At 31.2% G+C, this 18,086-nt stretch overlaps 2 protein-coding genes across 6 annotated transcripts in view; one reads left to right on the top strand and one right to left on the bottom strand.

Annotated features, from left to right (window-relative positions):
* The window catches only part of LOC139520260 (uncharacterized), a 49,758-nt gene that overhangs the window by 14,262 nt on the left and 17,410 nt on the right, over window positions 1-18,086 (bottom strand). For all 5 annotated transcript variants that reach the window (XM_071312754.1, XM_071312755.1, XM_071312757.1 and 2 more), the window contains exons 15-26: window positions 17,638-17,800; window positions 17,152-17,284; window positions 16,469-16,579; window positions 15,919-16,093; window positions 14,954-15,182; window positions 14,400-14,565; window positions 13,728-13,830; window positions 12,535-12,735; window positions 9,505-9,630; window positions 9,005-9,149; window positions 7,830-7,923; window positions 7,072-7,206 (exon numbers count right to left, since the gene is read on the bottom strand). In XM_071312754.1, the coding sequence (XP_071168855.1) occupies window positions 7,072-7,206; window positions 7,830-7,923; window positions 9,005-9,149; window positions 9,505-9,630; window positions 12,535-12,735; window positions 13,728-13,830; window positions 14,400-14,565; window positions 14,954-15,182; window positions 15,919-16,093; window positions 16,469-16,579; window positions 17,152-17,284; window positions 17,638-17,800 (1,781 nt within the window). The remainder of the gene's footprint in view (window positions 1-7,071; window positions 7,207-7,829; window positions 7,924-9,004; window positions 9,150-9,504; window positions 9,631-12,534; window positions 12,736-13,727; window positions 13,831-14,399; window positions 14,566-14,953; window positions 15,183-15,918; window positions 16,094-16,468; window positions 16,580-17,151; window positions 17,285-17,637; window positions 17,801-18,086) is intronic.
* On the top strand, window positions 1,003-5,500 carry LOC139520261 (uncharacterized). The gene is made up of 2 exons (XM_071312760.1): window positions 1,003-1,177; window positions 3,895-5,500. The coding sequence occupies exons 1-2, from the start codon at window positions 1,116-1,118 to the stop codon at window positions 5,150-5,152; spliced, it is 1,320 nt and encodes a 439-aa protein (XP_071168861.1). The 5' UTR covers window positions 1,003-1,115; the 3' UTR covers window positions 5,153-5,500.

Below are 18,086 nucleotides of genomic sequence, written 5' to 3'. Positions count from 1 at the left end.
TCATATCATGTAGTTTATTTTTTCTGTTTTATTGTGTCATTTCATACTATCCAGGGAAGTTATATATAGGTTGTTCTTAGATATGGGTTTTGCTAATTGTTGAAGGTTATTTTAAGTATTTTGACAAATTTGAATTTATAATTCTCCATTATAAGGGCATCAGTGAAACTAGTGAACAAGAACAATAAAATTCACTCTTCTTATGAAATGTGTGGGGTGGGGTGGGTAGGGTCGGGGGGAGGAGGTGATGACTCTGTTAACTGAAACCCTTTAAATGCCACAAAGCAATCTATGATGGTCTCCTAAACAGCCTGTGGAAAATAGCTTCCCAAAAACTGTTTAATGTGTATTCATTGAAAAATGTGATATAATCATGTCATGTTTAATAAACAATCGTTCTGTAGTACAAAATCTTGGGAGAAAATCAAATAAGTGACATAATAAAACATACAGAAATAATGTTGTTTCATCATTAAAAATATGAAAATATGTACAAAAACAAAAAATCATTCCAACATTGTTGTAAAAATCACAAAAATGCTGATGGATTTATAAACACTTTTTTTCTTGGGAACCAATATGAGGTTGAAGTTCCGGTACCTCTTCTAGAAATCACTGTCCCCTTTTTTAAAACATGATAAATAAAATAAAAATTAAATTTTTTTTTTTAAAATGTAAATAAAAAAAGATAACATCAATATTGTTAATCAAATGTGTATTTCCTGTTCGGAATATAGACCCAGACAAAGTAATATAAGTATCCTGAAGTCATTGAACCTTATTTAATACTAATCTGTTTACTCTAAGTACAGTTTAATGAAATCCAAGCTGTTCCCTCACAAATAAACTAAACATATGTACAATATATTCTATAAAAACTGCACACCATATCATCAAGGGATTTTTGCTTCATAAACAATAGTTATTTTCTACTTAATTTAACCAATCCTTGTTTTATTGTAAATTGTTTAATGCCTTGTAAATGAATATGAATAAATATTTGAAAACTAACTGTGAACCAACCAAGGTTAAGCTAAAATCTTTACGAATGACTTGATAAGGAAAAATAAGAAATAGTTGTGGCATTCTAAACTATATTTTTCTGCAATACAGACATGCATAAATTAATTATTGGTATTACTGGAGTATCTATTGTTTTGATACTGAATGTTTTATCGTAAGTATACTCTTTTGTTATTTCTTGTGTTTATTTATTTATTTTATCTATTCATTATTAATCAAACTTCAGGAGAAAAAAATAATGTATTCTTAACATTACTGATAGAAGATTATATTCCTTTTAACACACAATTATTTTTTTTTATAATTTGAGCTATTATGAGTTTTTACAATGTATATTTATTTTTTTGTGAGTTATACAAATAATTTTGTGTAAGCTGTATAAAACCCTTATATTTATGTTACAATGATTTTTTTGTAAAATAAGTGATTGTATAAAGTCCTTGATATTTCAGGATTTTTCTTATCACATAGTTCATTAATGAATTTATAAATAAAGACAACAGTAATATACTGCTGTTTAGTAGTCCTAAATCGGTTAAGCAAAAACAAATCCCGGAAACAAACTAAAATTGAAGGAAACACATCAACTATAAGAGGAAAACAAGGGAACAACAGAAACATTGAAGTGCAACAAAAACAAACAAAAAATCTCTTATTTTGAACACAGATTTCATAAAATCAAGAAATATTTAAAACATTTGCTTTACAGAATCAGAAAATAATAAATCAGTCCTTTATATTATTATAACTAGAACACACCCGCGAAATCGCGGGCATTCAGAGCGTAGTTTAAAGTATGTAAAGTGTTGTTGAAAGAATTTTGTGAAATATTGAATGACTGGAGAATTTCAGCAAAATTATCATAAATCATAGGTTATTGGGGACATGAAATTTTTTTTTTTAATCCCTCCTCCTTTATTTCCAAAATTCCCAATGTGTGGTTTTCTATCAATTTCAATATGAATATACATTTAGTATGTTATGAACATTTAAGTAAGGAGCCTGTACTTCAGTGGTTGTCGTTTGTTTATGCGTTACATATTTGTTTTTCGTTCATTGTTTGTACATAAATAAGGCCGCTAGTTTTCTCGTTTGAATTGTTTTACATTTTCATGTCGGTGCCTTTTAAAGCTGAGTATGCGGTATGGTCTTTGCTCGTTGTTGAAGGCCGTACGATGACCTATAGTTGTTAATTTCTGTGTCATTTTGGTCTCTTGTGGAGAGTTGTCAACATGGCAATCATACCACATCTTCTTTTTTTTTGTAATCAATGAATTTTGTAAAAGATTTAATGACTGGAGAATTTCAGAAAAGGTATCAAAAGTGCACATGAATAATTTTAGCGCTTATCTGTATATTATGAACATTCACTATATAAATAAAGTGTATTTACTTTCAATTCTAAGTTTTCTAATCGATCCATGGTGGTCATTGATATAGTATACAGACCCTCTCTATTTAATAAACTCTGTGACCACCGTGGATAGTAAACTTGAAAATGATAGGAGATATAATTCTGAAAATACACTTTATTCGTAGTATATGTATGTTCAAAGTATACAGAAAAACGCAAACCGGAAGTCTAATCTGACTTAAAATTTTTGTCCAATGACGGGACAATATCCGGATGCCCTTTTTCTCGATTTTCTCCCAAAATAACTCAATCTGAATAATCATATGAATGGATGACAAATGCGACTATGCACTGTACCTATAGGACACAGAGGCGTGTTGATTAATTTATTGTGGAAAGAAGAGAAGCGACACCCAAAATGAGGTCTTCTCGTTTAATAGTATAGATTTAGTGCTACACTCTTTTTCTAGCGACCAAAAATTTATATAATACCAGCTCTCTGAAAATGAGACAATCCTTGCATAGGTAAATATAACAAAATTATAGTTAAAAACTTAAAGCAAGACGCTTTATATTCTGCATAGAAGTTATTTCTTGTTTAAAAATAAAATAATGATAAGGACAACAGATAACTGCACCAATATACTTGATATTAGACACTCATTTAATTTTTTTTTATAACTATATTACAAGAAAGATTTATTGAACAAACAATTTATATCAAATTTTTTTTAAGACTGAATTGAAGATAAAACATGTCTTATAAGTTCCCTATCAAAGGCTTTCCAAAGTGTACTAAGACTTTTTATACTATTTTGGGGGGATGGAGAGGGTATGCATATCATAGACAAATGCATACTTTATTCTGACCAAATATGGTAAATGTCTTGAAGAAATTATGTTATATGTAAATATTAGTAACAGGTCTGATTTCCATTCATACATTCACTAAAACTGCAAGTGATTTTACAAAATCTCTTAAATATTTACATATCCACTGTAATATATATGTGTGAATATAAAATGCTATTACATGCTTCAACATTCATAATCAAAATTCAATATTTATAGATTATCGTTGATCATTTCAACAAGATTGACTCTGGCTTGAGCCGGTACGGTGAAAGCGAGAAAGCAATCGAGTTGAGATGACCAATGATAATCTGTTTATCGCTATTTTACCTATGACGACGTTGTCAATTTCATTAGTTACGCCACATGCCTTCTTAGTTTCTTGTGATAATTTTCCATCTCAAACGAGTAGCATGATATGAAAAATTATCACAAAAAAAGTTCAAAGGGAAAATGCACAAAAAAGCAATAATATAAAATAATCCAACTTCTTTACAATAAATATATTTTCTCCATAAAAAGATGATCATTTTAAATTCTATTCTTACAATTTCCATCTGCTACAGTATAATATTGTACAACTTCTATGACATTTCACCCAATAAAACAACTTTAGAAGTACACCCTTTTAATGATTTTATGAAACAACTTTTTTTTTTATTCAGGGAAACAACCACTCTCCTGGATGATCTGTACATATCAACAAATCTAGATGATATTCTATCCAAACAATTCAAATTCTATATATATGACCTACCATCTTCCATGAATGAGGACATTGTCAACTATGCAGTTCAAAACTATGGATTAAAGAACTGTATGTCGCTAAGAAATAATGGCATGGGAGATGAACTGCTCTCCATAGGAGAAAATAACGAGATCTCAGTTCGTAATACCGACCAGTTTGCTCTGGAAGTTATCATTCACCATAAGTTATTAAAAAGTTCGTACAGAACATTAGATCCTGATTCGGCAGACATTTTCTACGTTCCTGGATATGTTGGTACACATTGTATATTTTTCAACAAATATTATTTCACAAGTTTAAGTGACCAATTAATCATGAACTTAACTGAATTTCTACTTTCTCAAAAATATTTTACAGAAGGAAAACCTCACTTCTCGACAATCAGTAAAATTCACAGAGAAATGTGTTCCGAGTTTTGCCCATATCTGCAGTATACTATTGCCCAAAATATGACATTTCTATCCATAGAAAGGGAAGTAACCCCATCTGATAACTTGTTCATGAAAACTGCTGCCCAGTCCATTAATGTTGTTCCATACCCTTCTTTTATACACTGGGTACCAGGAAACATGACGAACAATTCACTACCGATTCCAAGCTTAGACCAGAGAGACGTGTTCATATTTCTACCTGCTGGACTTATGTGCCAAAATGAATTCAGATGTAAAATCATGGAACAATTTAAACATAAAACAAATAAATCATATGAAGAATACAAAAATAAAACTTTGCCCACAGAAATGGTTTTCTTTGAAGTTGCGCAATGTGATGAGGAAACTGAAAGAAATTTAGTTTTGTGGATGCATCGTTCAGTGTTCTGTTTACAGCCACCGGGAGATTCTCCAACCAGAAAATCATTTTATGATTCAATCATGAGTGGATGTATACCAGTTACATTTGGAAACCATTCTTTACAATATGCATTTTCAAAATATTTTGATTTTTCTAAATTTTCTGTATCAATACCTGTGGATATAGCTAGCAATGATAAAGGAATACTTAATTTTCTGAAGGATATAGATATGAAAACATTAAAAAGACTTCATTCAAATCTTCTACATATCATGAAATACATGCAGTATTCTATATCATCTGATGACAAAACTGAAGAACCAGATGATGCAATGAAGTTCATTCTTGCAGAGCTTGCAGACAAACTTATTCCAAAAACATAATGGCACATGGGCATATTTATAGATTATCGTTGATTATCTCAACGAGATTCATTTTCTCGCTTGAGCCAAGACGGCATAAGCGAGAAAAGCAATCGAGTTGAGATGACCAATGATAGTCTGTTTATCGCTATTTTACATTTTATGTCAATTTCGTTAGCAACGCCACATGCCTCCTTAGTTTCTAGCGATAATTTTCCATATCAAGCGATTAGCATGATTGGAAAAGTATCACCAAAAAAAATCAAAGGAAAAATGCACAAAATAGCGATAAATATATATATATATGTTCTTTAAAAGATATATTTATTTTTGTATGTTTTTTTTATAATAAACTAATTTACATTTTAACAGCATTTTTGTTATAAATAATATTACAAAATGTTTATGGAACTTTATCAGGTTTCAGATGTTAAGTTAACAAAAATCTTTCATTTACACATAAAATGTACTTGTTAAGTGAAAAACTACTTGCCTACTCAGAGGGCTTCCTACATGCTTAATATTTGCCTAATAAGAGGGCTTCCTACACGCTTAATATTTGCCTACTCAGAGGACTTCCTACAAGCTTAATATCTGCCTACTCAGAGGACATCCTGCATGCTTAATATTTGCCTACTCAGAAGACTTCCTACATGCTTTACATTTGCCTACTCAAGAGGACTTCCTACATACTTAATATTTGCCTACTCAGAGGACTTCCTACATACTTAATATTTGCCTACTCTGAGGACTTCCTACAAACTTAATATTGACTACTCAAAGGACCTGCTTCATACTTAATATTTGGGTCGCCTGATTGGTCTGAAAATTTCAGGGCAGATAGACCTTGACCTAACGAACAAATTTATCCTGTTCAGATTTGCTCTAAATGGTTTGATTTCTGAGATTTTAGCCAAAAACTGCATTTTACCCTGTGTACTATTTTTAGCCATGTCAACCATCTTGGTTCACAGGCTGGGTCATTTGACATATTTTTTAAACTTACACCCTAATGATGATTGTGGACAAGTTTGGTTAAATTAGTCTTAGTAGTTTCAGAGGAGAAGAATTTTGTAAAAGATAACAAAAATTGACAAAAAATTGACAAAAATTGACTATAAAGGGCTATAACTTGTTAAGGAGTCAACTGACCATTTTGGTCATGTTGACTTTTTTGTAGATCTTACTTTGCTGAACATTATTGCTGTTTACAGTTTATCTCTATCTATAATAATATTCAAGATAATAACCAAAAACAGCAAAATTTCCTGAAAATTACAAATTCAGGGGCAGCAACCCAACAACAGATTGTCCGACCCATCTGAACATTTCAGGGCAGGTAAATCTTGACCTGATAAACAATTTCACCCATGTCAGATTTGCTCTAAATGCTTTGGTTTCAGAGATATAAGCCAAATTTCCCCCCTATGGTCTATTTTTAGCCATGGCGACCATCTTGGTTGGTTGGCTGGGTCACTAGACACATTTTTTTTTACTAGATACCCCAATGATGATTGTGGCCAAGTTTGGTTAAATTTGGCCCAGTAGTTTCAGAGGAGAAGATTTTTGTTAAAGTTAACAACTACAGATGACAGATGCCAAGTGATGAGAAAAGCTCACTTTACCCTTTGGGCCAGGTGAGCTAAAAATGTGCAAAATCTATCTTTGTTTCAAATAAAGAAATACTTGGACAGGCATAAAATGTAGTGGAGTTGGAGTCGAGAAGTTTTGTGAGATCACAACTTTCCCCTTATACCTCTAGTCAATGTAGAATAAAGAAACACACAGTAATATGCACAGTGTTCGATGTATGGTTATCTCCCTTATTTTATGGTACTGTTATACATATTCACTCCACAGTTATCTCCCTTATTTTATGGTACTGTTATACATATTCACTCCACATCCATTCTAATCAACAAAATATAAAGATTACTTACTTGAATCTGACCTTCACCTTTGATATAGCCTGTCATCTTATTTATCTGTGAAGACATCTCCTTGGCAACCTTAACAATAGGATTGCAATCATCTTCCCATTTCTCTGCCTCGGACTGTAGGTATTTGGATGCTGCCTGTCAAAGCAATAGATCTTTGAATAAATTATGTGAAATATATTGCTATGCTTTTAAATGCTATATTGTTTCTGAAGTGAAAAGAGTTCATAAAACAAAACATACTTTCAAGAAAGGAGACCAACTTATCATCAATGAGTTTTGTTGAATCTAAAAAAAAACAAAGGATTGTACTCTGAGCTTTTCCTCACTAATCATACCAAAGCTGGATGTTGTTTGTTAAACTTTGATGAAAATTGCATGTATGTGAATTATTTTTCGAAAGAGCTTAACATATGTCATACAATATTTCATAACCAAATAAAGCTTGGAGCTACATAACGAGAAGCTATGACTAGTATTTATTGAGAAAAAAATATGATAGAAATGTGATAGCCAACTGGAAAGAGATTAAGCAGAATATCATTAGAATATGAATGGGAATATAAAAAGATAAACAAGCATGCTTTCTGTTGTACAAGCCACAACCTGCTCATTTTTAAAATTTGGATATTTTTAATTTCTGTCATGTTTGCTATGCTTGGCATTTCCTTGTATATGGAAAAAAAAACTGGTAGGACCATAATTTTTATCTTGTTTGCCAAGTATGGGAAATTAAATGATATGAATATTTCATAAATTACCAGAACAGAAGCATTTGGTTTATATGGTGAATCTGTTGCCTTCTTTTTCCTTCCTACTTTAGAAAATTGACCAACTGCCATATTCTGTTTTTCACTATAAAAAATAGAAAATTTAATATTTCATTTATATTCACAAATGCAGAGAACAGCAATAATAGTCAGCAAAGTAAGATCTACAAATAAGTTCAATTGTGATGCTCAACTTCTTCAGGCAATTTTTAAGATGAATTAGATTATAGCATTGTTATCAATACACAAACTGCTGTCTTTTAACATTATTTTATGTAAATAACAGATTTCCAATTTGCAGCTGGCCCGAGAACACAGTTATTTCGTAGTGCATTTCTTTTAGACAATAAATTCAAATTAAAAAAATCGCACCTGCTCTTTCTTAAAAAGATTTTTAACAGCGTAGTGTACTACCAGTGAGTCAAATAATATCAAAATTATAGAAACTTCTACCAGCTCTAACTCAAAATATTAACAATTCTGTGTTAAGGGGGTGTAAAATTCAGTTTGACAGCTTCAGACGTGATAAAATTTGACCTTTTTGAACTGGACCAAATCACTACTTAACATAAACATGATAAAGATTCAGCACCCAATTTTTTTTAACATGTAATAACATCCCCTAACTTAACATTTCATGCATTTAATATCAAGAAATAAATTGGGAAAGTGTATCAAATAAAACATGCAAGTTATACACTGTTTACACTAGGGACTATATTCGTAGACAACGAAAACCAAAGGACAATAACTGTGTCCTTGGACCAGCTAACCCTTATGTCAATAATTAGATAACTTGCTAAATAATTTCAATGTTATTCTTGAATATTGAATATTTATGTTAAATAAACAAGTAGACAAAACAGACATCGAACAGATTTTCACCTACATGGGAGCCCGATATATAAATACTTAGAGGCCGACCGGTAGCAAGTTTTAATTTCTTAAACCGATGAAATATTGGTGTCCATATTAATTATAAGCTAAACTATACAAAGAACACTGTTACAATGGTAAGAATAATGGGCATTATTAAATGAACTTTTTAATGTAACATTTATTTTTCTGGTAATGGATACATTTTCACAGCTATGATACAATAAGTTTCCATACATAGTATCATTTGGACAGTGATGTGAAATTTCAATAAGAATGACAATATAAACCTTGTAACACAGAGAAGTTCTTCATGTACTGTTTTAAATCCCGCTTCTTTGTTGTCATTCTCCTCCACTGGTTGGACTGAAGGCTCCAATGTGGCAGCAGGTGTACAATCTTCAGGTGTTTTAACACCTAAAACTTTATTCAAATCTGAAAAATGTAAGAGAAGATCCTTCAACAAAGGGTATATGACAGCTTAAAATATAAAATTTCCTTATGTGTATTAAAATTTTTGTGTGTTTTACTTGTATACAATTACTCACAGCTGTGAAAAAACAATGCTACATTCTAAAAAATATTAAGTAATTGTTATATGATGAAACAAGTGCTAAAGCAATTTGGAGACAGTTCAGATTATACACAATTAATATTTATAAGTGTAAATACAGATTATACACAATTAATATTTATAAGTGTAAATACAGATTATACACAATTAATATTTATAAGTGTAAATACAACTACACAAAACTGTAGAGATAATTCAGATAATAACTTTAATTACTTTTAACTAATCCAGGCTTTAAATCTTTCATCTGTTGTATACACACTAAAAGCTGACGAACTTTAGCTGCCCATGAAACTTTCTGCTTTGTGAATTCTTCCATTGTACATGATAAATCTCCATCTTCTACAACAAATATTTAAACAAGTTAAATACAGGTACTGAAATATTTTGATGACTTGTCTTTATATATTCTGGGGTTTTTTTTCCCCTTTAAAATCTGGGTTCTATAATCAAAGGTTTTTGAATACACAACAAGTAAAAGCTTCAATGCTCTTGTACCATGGGCAAATTAAAAATTATAGATAAAGACATGGAAAGATAACAAATCTATAAACACTTATTTTGTTTTTGTGGATATTTAATTCTATGATTTTGCCAAAGTCTCCTTAAAAACCGATAGAAAATTTCTACTTCATTTAATTCTTAACATTTTAATTTGTTGTTCCTTTATAACCATAAAATCCACAAAAATTGGTATCTCATGAATAATAATGTGGGTCTCATTGGGGTCTAAGTGTGACACGTGATTGCCGATTTTTTGTAAGCGTGACACGTGAAAGTCAAATTATTGTGTCGGGAAAACGGGAATTGAGGTCTAGCGGGACCAGGGAAATGACAAAACTAGAGGCTCTAAAGAGCCTGTGTTTTAGAGCCTGTGTCGCTCACCTTGGTCTATGTGACTATTAAACAAAGGAAGCAGATGGATTCATGACAAAATTGTATTTTGGTGATGGTGATGTGTTTGTACATCTTACTTTACTGAACATCCTTGCAGCTTACAATTATCTCTATCTATAATGAACTTGGCCCAGTAGTTTCAGTGGAAAATTTTAGTAAAAATTTACAAATTTTATAAAAATTGTTGAAAATTGACTATAAAGGACAATAACTCCTTAGAGGGTCAATTGACCATTTCGGTCATGTTGACTTATTTGTTAATCTTACTTTGCTGAACATTATTGCTGTTTACAGTTTATCTCTATCTATAATAATATTCAAGACCATAACCAAAAACAGCAAAATTTCCTTAAAATTACCAATTCAGGGGCAGCAACCCAACAACGGGTTGTCCGATTCATCTGAAAATTTCGGGGCAGATAGATCTTGACCTGATAAACAATTTAACCCCATGTCAGATTTGCTCTAAAAGCTTTGGTTTTTGAGTTATAAGCCAAAAACTGCATTTTACCCCTATGTTCTATTTTTAGCCATTGTGGCCATCTTGGTTGGATGGCCGGCTCATCGGACACATTTTTTAAACTAGATACCCCAAAGATGATTGTGGATAAGTTTGGATTAATTTGGCCCATCAGTTTCAGAGGAGAAGATTTTTGTAAAAAATTACTAAGATTTACGAAAAATGGTTAAAAATTGACTATAAAGGGCAATAACTCCTATATGGGTCAACTGACCATTTCAGTCATGTTGACTTATTTGTAAATCTTACTTTGCTGAACATTATTGCTGTTTACAGTTTATTTCTATCTATAATAATTTTCAAGATAATAACCAAAAACAGTTAAATTTCCTTAAAATTACCAATTCAGGGGCAGGAACCCAACAACGGGTTGTCCGATTTATCTGAAAATTTCAGGGCAGATAGATCTTGACCTGATAAATAATTTAACCCCTGTATCAGATTTGCTCTAAAGGCTTTGGTTTTTGAGTTATAAGCCAAAACCTGCATTTTACCCCTATGTTCTATTTTTAGCCATGGCGGCCATCTTGGTTGGATGGCCGGGTCACCAGACATATTTTTTAAACTAGATACCCAAAAGATGATTGTGGATAAGTTTGGATTAATTTGGCCCAGTAGTTTCAGAGGAGAAGATTTTTGTAAAAGATTACTAAGATTTACGAAAAATGGTTAAAAATTGACTATAAAGGGCAATAACTCCTATATGGGTCAACTGACCATTTCGGTCATGTTGACTTATTTGTAAATCTTACTTTGCTGAACATTATTGCTGTTTACAGTTTATTTCTATCTATAATAATTTTCAAGATAATAACCAAAAACAGTAAAATTTCCTTAAAATTACCAATTCAGGGGCAGCAACCCAACAACAGGTTGTCAGATTCATCTGAAAATTTCAGGGTTAATAGATCTTGACTTGATAAACAATTTTACCAATTGTCAGATTTGCTCTAAATGCTTTGGTTTTTAAGTTATAAGCCAAAAACTGCATTTTACCCCTATGTTCTATTTTTAGCCGTGGCGGCCATCTTGGTTGGTTGGCTGGGTCACCGGACACATTTTTTAAACTAGATACCCCAAAGATAATTGTGGCCAAGTTTGGATAAATTTGGCCTAGTAGTTTCAGAGGAGAAGATTTTTGTAAAAGATTACTAAGATTTACGAAAAATGGTTAAAAATTGACTATAAAGGGCAATAACTCCTATATGGGTCAACTGACCATTTCAGTCATGTTGACTTATTTGTAGATCTTACTTTGCTGAACATTATTGCTGTTTACAGTTTATCTCTATCTATAATAATATTCAAGATAATAACCATATAACGGCAAAATTTCCTTAAAATTGTCAATTCAGGGGCAGCAACCCAACAACCGGTTGTCCGATTCGTCTGAAAATTTCAGGGCAGATAGATCTTGACTTAATAAACAATTTAACCCCATGTCAGATTTGCTCTAAATGCTTTGGTTTCAGAGTTATAAGCCAAAAACTGCATTTTACCCCTATGTTCTATTTTTAGCAATGGCGGCCATCTTGGTTGGTTGGCTGGGTAACCGAACACATTTTTTAGACTAGATACCCCAATGATGATTGTGGCCAAGTTTGGTTAAATTTGGCCCAGTTGTTTCAGAGAAGATTTTTGTAAAAGTTAACGACGACGGACGACGCCTTCGGGCCAGGTGAGCTAAAAATGAGAATTGCCTACGTACATAGTGTAAGCGGGATACGGGAATCTGAGAAAATAGTAGGCGGAATCTGGGATCGTAATCCCCAATGAGACCCCCAATAATGAATCCACAGTATGCAGAAAAGGTAACGTTTATCACCTACCTGTTAATTTTTTGACAATATCAATAAGCTGAGGAGAGATACCAGTTACTTCATCTAAACACTTTCTAACAGCTGATCGTTTGTCAAGTTCTGTAGACAGCTGGATACCTTGTAGAGTTTTCTGTCTCAAACTCATCAAACTTTCACTGAATTTACTGAGAGACAACTGAAACTCTGACATGCACATTTGTTTTTCTGAATCTACAAAAAAAAAATCAAAGGAAATAAAATAAATTGAGCATTTATTAGAAATAACTTTTATAAATGAATTTATTGCAAAATGACAAAAAACAACCTTATTTAAAGAAAGAAAGCAATGGGTATTTGCTCATTTCTGAAAATATGCTATCAATTTTTATCAGTTTAATATTTTGTAAGGCAGATTCTTATTGTTTGGTTTTAACTACTTTGTGGTTTTCAAATGCTCCTGGCCAAAACGTGAACTAATCAAATCTTTTCTTCTTTAATATTTTTTTATGAATACATACATTTCCATTTATTTTACAGTGTTTTGTTCATCTGATTACATGACCAGAGAAAATGATAATTACTATTCAGAAAACTGAGAAGAATATTCGGTTTTGTATCTTTCAAAGGGTTTAAACCTAAAATGGGTTATTATATTTGTTCATCTCAACACTAAACACAATTTTTCACCAACAGTTACATTTCAGTTCTCAATTTTTTTTTCTTCATAATAGTGAGATTGCTCACTTCTTATTTAAAGGACAAAGTGGAAACACATTTTGAAAGGCTATATAAAAAATATTACTTCATATTTGGTAGTTTTCGCATATAGCAATAATGGTAGTTACTCACTCAAACATAAGTTTTTTTCGCAGCGAGATTTGAAATCAAAATATATTAATTTCAGGATAGGCTAACAACATCACAGATTTATAATATTTTTATAGTTATAATGACATGGAAATGATAATGCTACATTAATATTTTATTTCCAAAGAAAAATATTACTGCACATATATCTTTTAAATTAAAATGGACAGACAGACTGACGGACGGACAGATGTAAAACAGTATACCCCCCCCCTTTTTCAAAGCGGGGGTATAAAAATAAATTGCTATAGTGTGATACCATTTAAGGTACTGTCTTAAAATATGGCATCCATACATAATACTGATAAATACCTGTTTGAGCTGTCCTGACTTCCACAGCACTATCTGATAAATACCTGTTTGAGCTGTCCTGACTTCCACAGCACTATCTGATAATTTATTTAACAAAGCTGTATACATCAATGTCTGCTCTTGTAATATATCCATACATTTTATACTCTGAAAATAAAACCACTAATTACGATTTCTTCTATGTATTTCTTTTGGTGGGATTTTTTTTTTGAAAAACTAAATTGACAGATAATTGATGATGACCAAATTCAGTTCAATGATATTCCAGTACTACATTCATATATCATACTAATCAAAAATACTTTTTGGTAATACGACTCATAGTATTGTACACAAGTCAGGCTGCTAGATTTGTTTTTTAAACAGTTTCATATTTTTCATTTCATGGCCTTTTATAGCTGACTATGTTGTATGGGCTTTGCTCATTGTTGAAGGCCGAACTATGACCTATAGATGTTAAATTCTATGTCATTTGGACTCTGGTAGAGACAGTCATTGGCGACATATAAAATCTTCTTATCTTTATATCTATATAATTTTACTGTCAATTTTTCCATTGCACACATTATTGGTTTTCACTTTTAAAGTTTACTCCCATTAATCTGCGCATAAATGACAAACTGACATCAAATTTTGATTGTTTATGTATATCTTTATTGGAAAATATAATAATTTTCATTTAGTAGTGTATTTTGAATGAATATGTTTGGACTAACCTTAACAATCCACTGTGAGGAAAGTAGACCAAGTCTACAACATATGTAGGTCACTGCTATCTTATCTACTTCTCTTTTCTTCCTGGATGAAGTGGATTTTATACTGTCATACAATCCATCTTGATCTAAACAAAGGGATGTTGCTAATTCAGAAACACTGTCATTTCTGAAATAAAACAGTGATATCCATGTAGCTGTTGTTTATTCAAATATTTTACCAGTTGGGAAAAAAGAGTTTAAAACTGACTATGTTGAAAAAGATTATCATTTTAAAAAGAGCTTCCTGGTATGATCAGGTAAATGTCAGATTCAATAAACATCTTCAAGTTGATCAAGAATACTTTACTACATGTCTGCCTATATCTAAATAAACCAGTTAAAGAGTATTTTAGTTTAAAATGAAAATGATCTGACAATAAACTGTTATCACAGAGGTTTGTCTCACTTTTTGGTAATTTGTTAATGCATATGCTAAAATTAAAGAAGTCAATGAATCATCACTGAAAGTACATGGCAAAATGTGGTAAAATCAATCCTTTCTTTTGGGAACTTACCCAAGACATGCACTGTGCAAGAGATTTCTGATCTGGCTATTCTGATGCAGTATATGTTCAAAAAGTTGTGAGTCTTTTAAAGGTATGCTATCACTTGGCCACACTTTTCTATCACAACCTTTAGTGTAAAGGTCAGAGGTCAATCCTTCAAGGTCGTCAAGAACACAATATATTCTTACAGCCCATTCTCTGCAAAGTTGTTCAAGTTGACATTTATCTTGATGAGTAGCTGTAATATAGAAAGTTACATTATCAAATATTTGACTTTACAAGCTAGGCTTGATTGAAAAAAAAAGAATATATATTATATCCTTTACTTTATTCAAAAGGTCAACTACTAACTTCCATGATAAAGGAAAGCAATAATTATCAAGACCCAATTAGTTTTTCCTACAAAAACTGCTACTTTATCTACCAAACTAGAGTCACAAAAAAATAGTGGACACCTAAGCCATAGTCGTATCATCGCTGGGTTTCTAAAATGTTGTAAATTACAAATTTTTCAAGAAAAAAATATCTCACAAACAGGCTTTGAAAATTTTTGCAAAATGCATGCTTCCAAAATGTTGTATGTAAACTTGAACATTTTTGTTAATAGCAGTGAAATAAAAACTTTGACATTTCTGGATTATCCAAGAACTTAAATTATTTTCACAGAAATAAAGAAATGTACAATTATTTTTTTCCCAAAGCCATTCTACAACGATTTTCAAGTTTCATACAACATTTTGGAAGCAATCTTTACAAACAACTGACATTGGCAATTTTGTAATATATCTTATTTCACACATTTTGATTGGTCTAACTGTATGCTATTTTGTAATACCAAAGATTTCCTCCCGCCCAGACTATTGGTGTCAAAAAGTATTTTTTAGCAAAAAAGTCATATACGACATTTTAGAAGCCCAGTGACGATATTACATTATGTTAATAATTTTATGACGATTACAATATTTAGGACTTACATGATTTATATATGACACCTGATGTTGTTACTATGGTAACTGTAATGTTATCTAACTCGTTACTATTTTCTTGTAGACGTTGACATCTTTCTTCTCCAATATCTTTATCATCAATACTTTCTGTTAGATCCATAAGTTCTGATATATTAGTGGTATGTTGTTTTAATGAGTCAATCTGCAAAATAAAATCAGATTAAAACACATTTTATTAAGATAACCAGAAATATAATCATATCATCTTCTACAATCATTAAAGGGTCAGTTTGGACCATAGAGTCTTGTGCATATGATATTTCTGTACTCCCAAAAAGTTCAATTTACTAGTATTTTTAAATAAATTATCAAAGTTTTGATCAGAACTTTATTTGGTCACCATTATATTGGATGATTTTACCATTTAAAAGGACATTATAAATGGTACATTATTGTTGTACTATAGCCATTACATATACATTTTGTCAGATGGTTAAAGGCATGAAGCCCAACAAAAGGCTGTTAAAATTAGTTAAAAATCAGCTGATATCTATGTATGACAGGAAATAGTTCTTACTTGTTGTTTCATTAACCTCTGATCAGATGACGTGGTTGACTTATAAACAGGGTCTGAAATGTCTTTCCATTGGTCCACTGTAACATCTATAAATACTCTTATCTTCTCAATCTTTAATGGAAAGCAGTAGTATTAGACTAATACAATGTGTGTACTCAATAACGTAAATGTAAAATTTACAATTTGATTAGACAGCTTGATTTTAAAGTTAGAAAACTCTTCTTTCTTAATTTTTCCTAACAGTGAGCGTAACATAAAACAGATGTTACTTCGAAAGAGTTTGAGGTCTGTGTTATATACATGTCTTGTATCTTTTATTAATCATACACAAATCTTCATGAAATTATATGTTTTACAATAAACCATTCAAAAACCTGTGTATTGTATCTGTCAAAAGTGAATTATCAGAAACCAATTAGAAAGATTTTTGATTTATCCTAAATCTTCTATCATCTACATTTTTACTGCAATGAACACAACATGATTTTTTATTAGATTCGAATTTTCAGAAATTTTTGGATAAGTCATTTGGTGTTTTAAATTATAATTTAAGACTCCAAGATCAAAAGTCAATGAAAAATAAGCATTTCCTTTGGTTGTTCAATTTCTGATATTTTCGTCTTCCCTATTTTCAGAATTTGCAGTAAAATATTTGTCAAATTATCCATCTTTTAAGGACTTACCTTGACTTCCCATAGTTGACTTAGAGAACAAATATCAGATATATCATCTTGATCCCCCATTGCTACATATTTTAATTTCTCCGTTAGATCTGCAACTAGTTCATCTACCTCACTACACAAGGAATGTATACTTCTGTTAACAAATAAAGTTTTAAATATTATACAAGAAAGTATCTACATAGAAATGTTAAAAATACACAAATATCACAAAAATTCTGAAGCTTCACATTTTAAGAAGCATTTAAGTTATTTTGGGCTAACTGTTTATATGTTAAATCTAAAAATTCAAAAATAGGCTTTTCTCAGTTTTTTTCTTGTAATTTTGATAATTTAACTCAATTTTGTCTTTTTCAGCAACTTGTTAGCATCCAGCAAAATGGAATCAATTGACATTAACAAAGTTCATTAACAAGACAATATGTCTCATTGGCACTCATACCACATATTCATCTTCTGATATCTATATATGGTCAGAACAAAACTTACCTTCGTTTGGCAGTATCAGAGTGTACCAAAAGACATTCAGCACTATCTACTATATGATTACTCCAACCTAACAAATCTCCACTCACAGATTTTATAACATGCTTATCTCCCTTGGTTACAGCACCAGTTATCTTTTCTTTAATATGAGAGGTAGTGGTTGGATCTACAGAAAAAGAATACATTACATTCTTATGACAGACTACAGAAAAAAACTGTAACTGAAAAGATCAACTAATTACAAAGTCATAAGTTGATTAAAAATTTTATGATTTCAGGAACTTTGAAAATGAGGTAAAAAGCAAACAGCACATATATGCCAGACTATTATACATTTAGGGGAAAATGTAGATTGTTAAGATCTATCAGTTAACAAAATTAAATTTGTACAAATAGTTTGTCTTTGTCATCATTGGCATAATGTTAACAAACCTAGAATAAATTGATCAGTA

This window comes from Mytilus edulis, chromosome 4, assembly GCF_963676685.1.
Source record: "Mytilus edulis chromosome 4, xbMytEdul2.2, whole genome shotgun sequence".
NCBI lineage: Eukaryota > Metazoa > Mollusca > Bivalvia > Mytilida > Mytilidae > Mytilus > Mytilus edulis.
The sequence above is the reverse complement of the archived record's forward strand: the minus strand, read 5'-3'. Positions and strand labels throughout refer to the sequence as shown.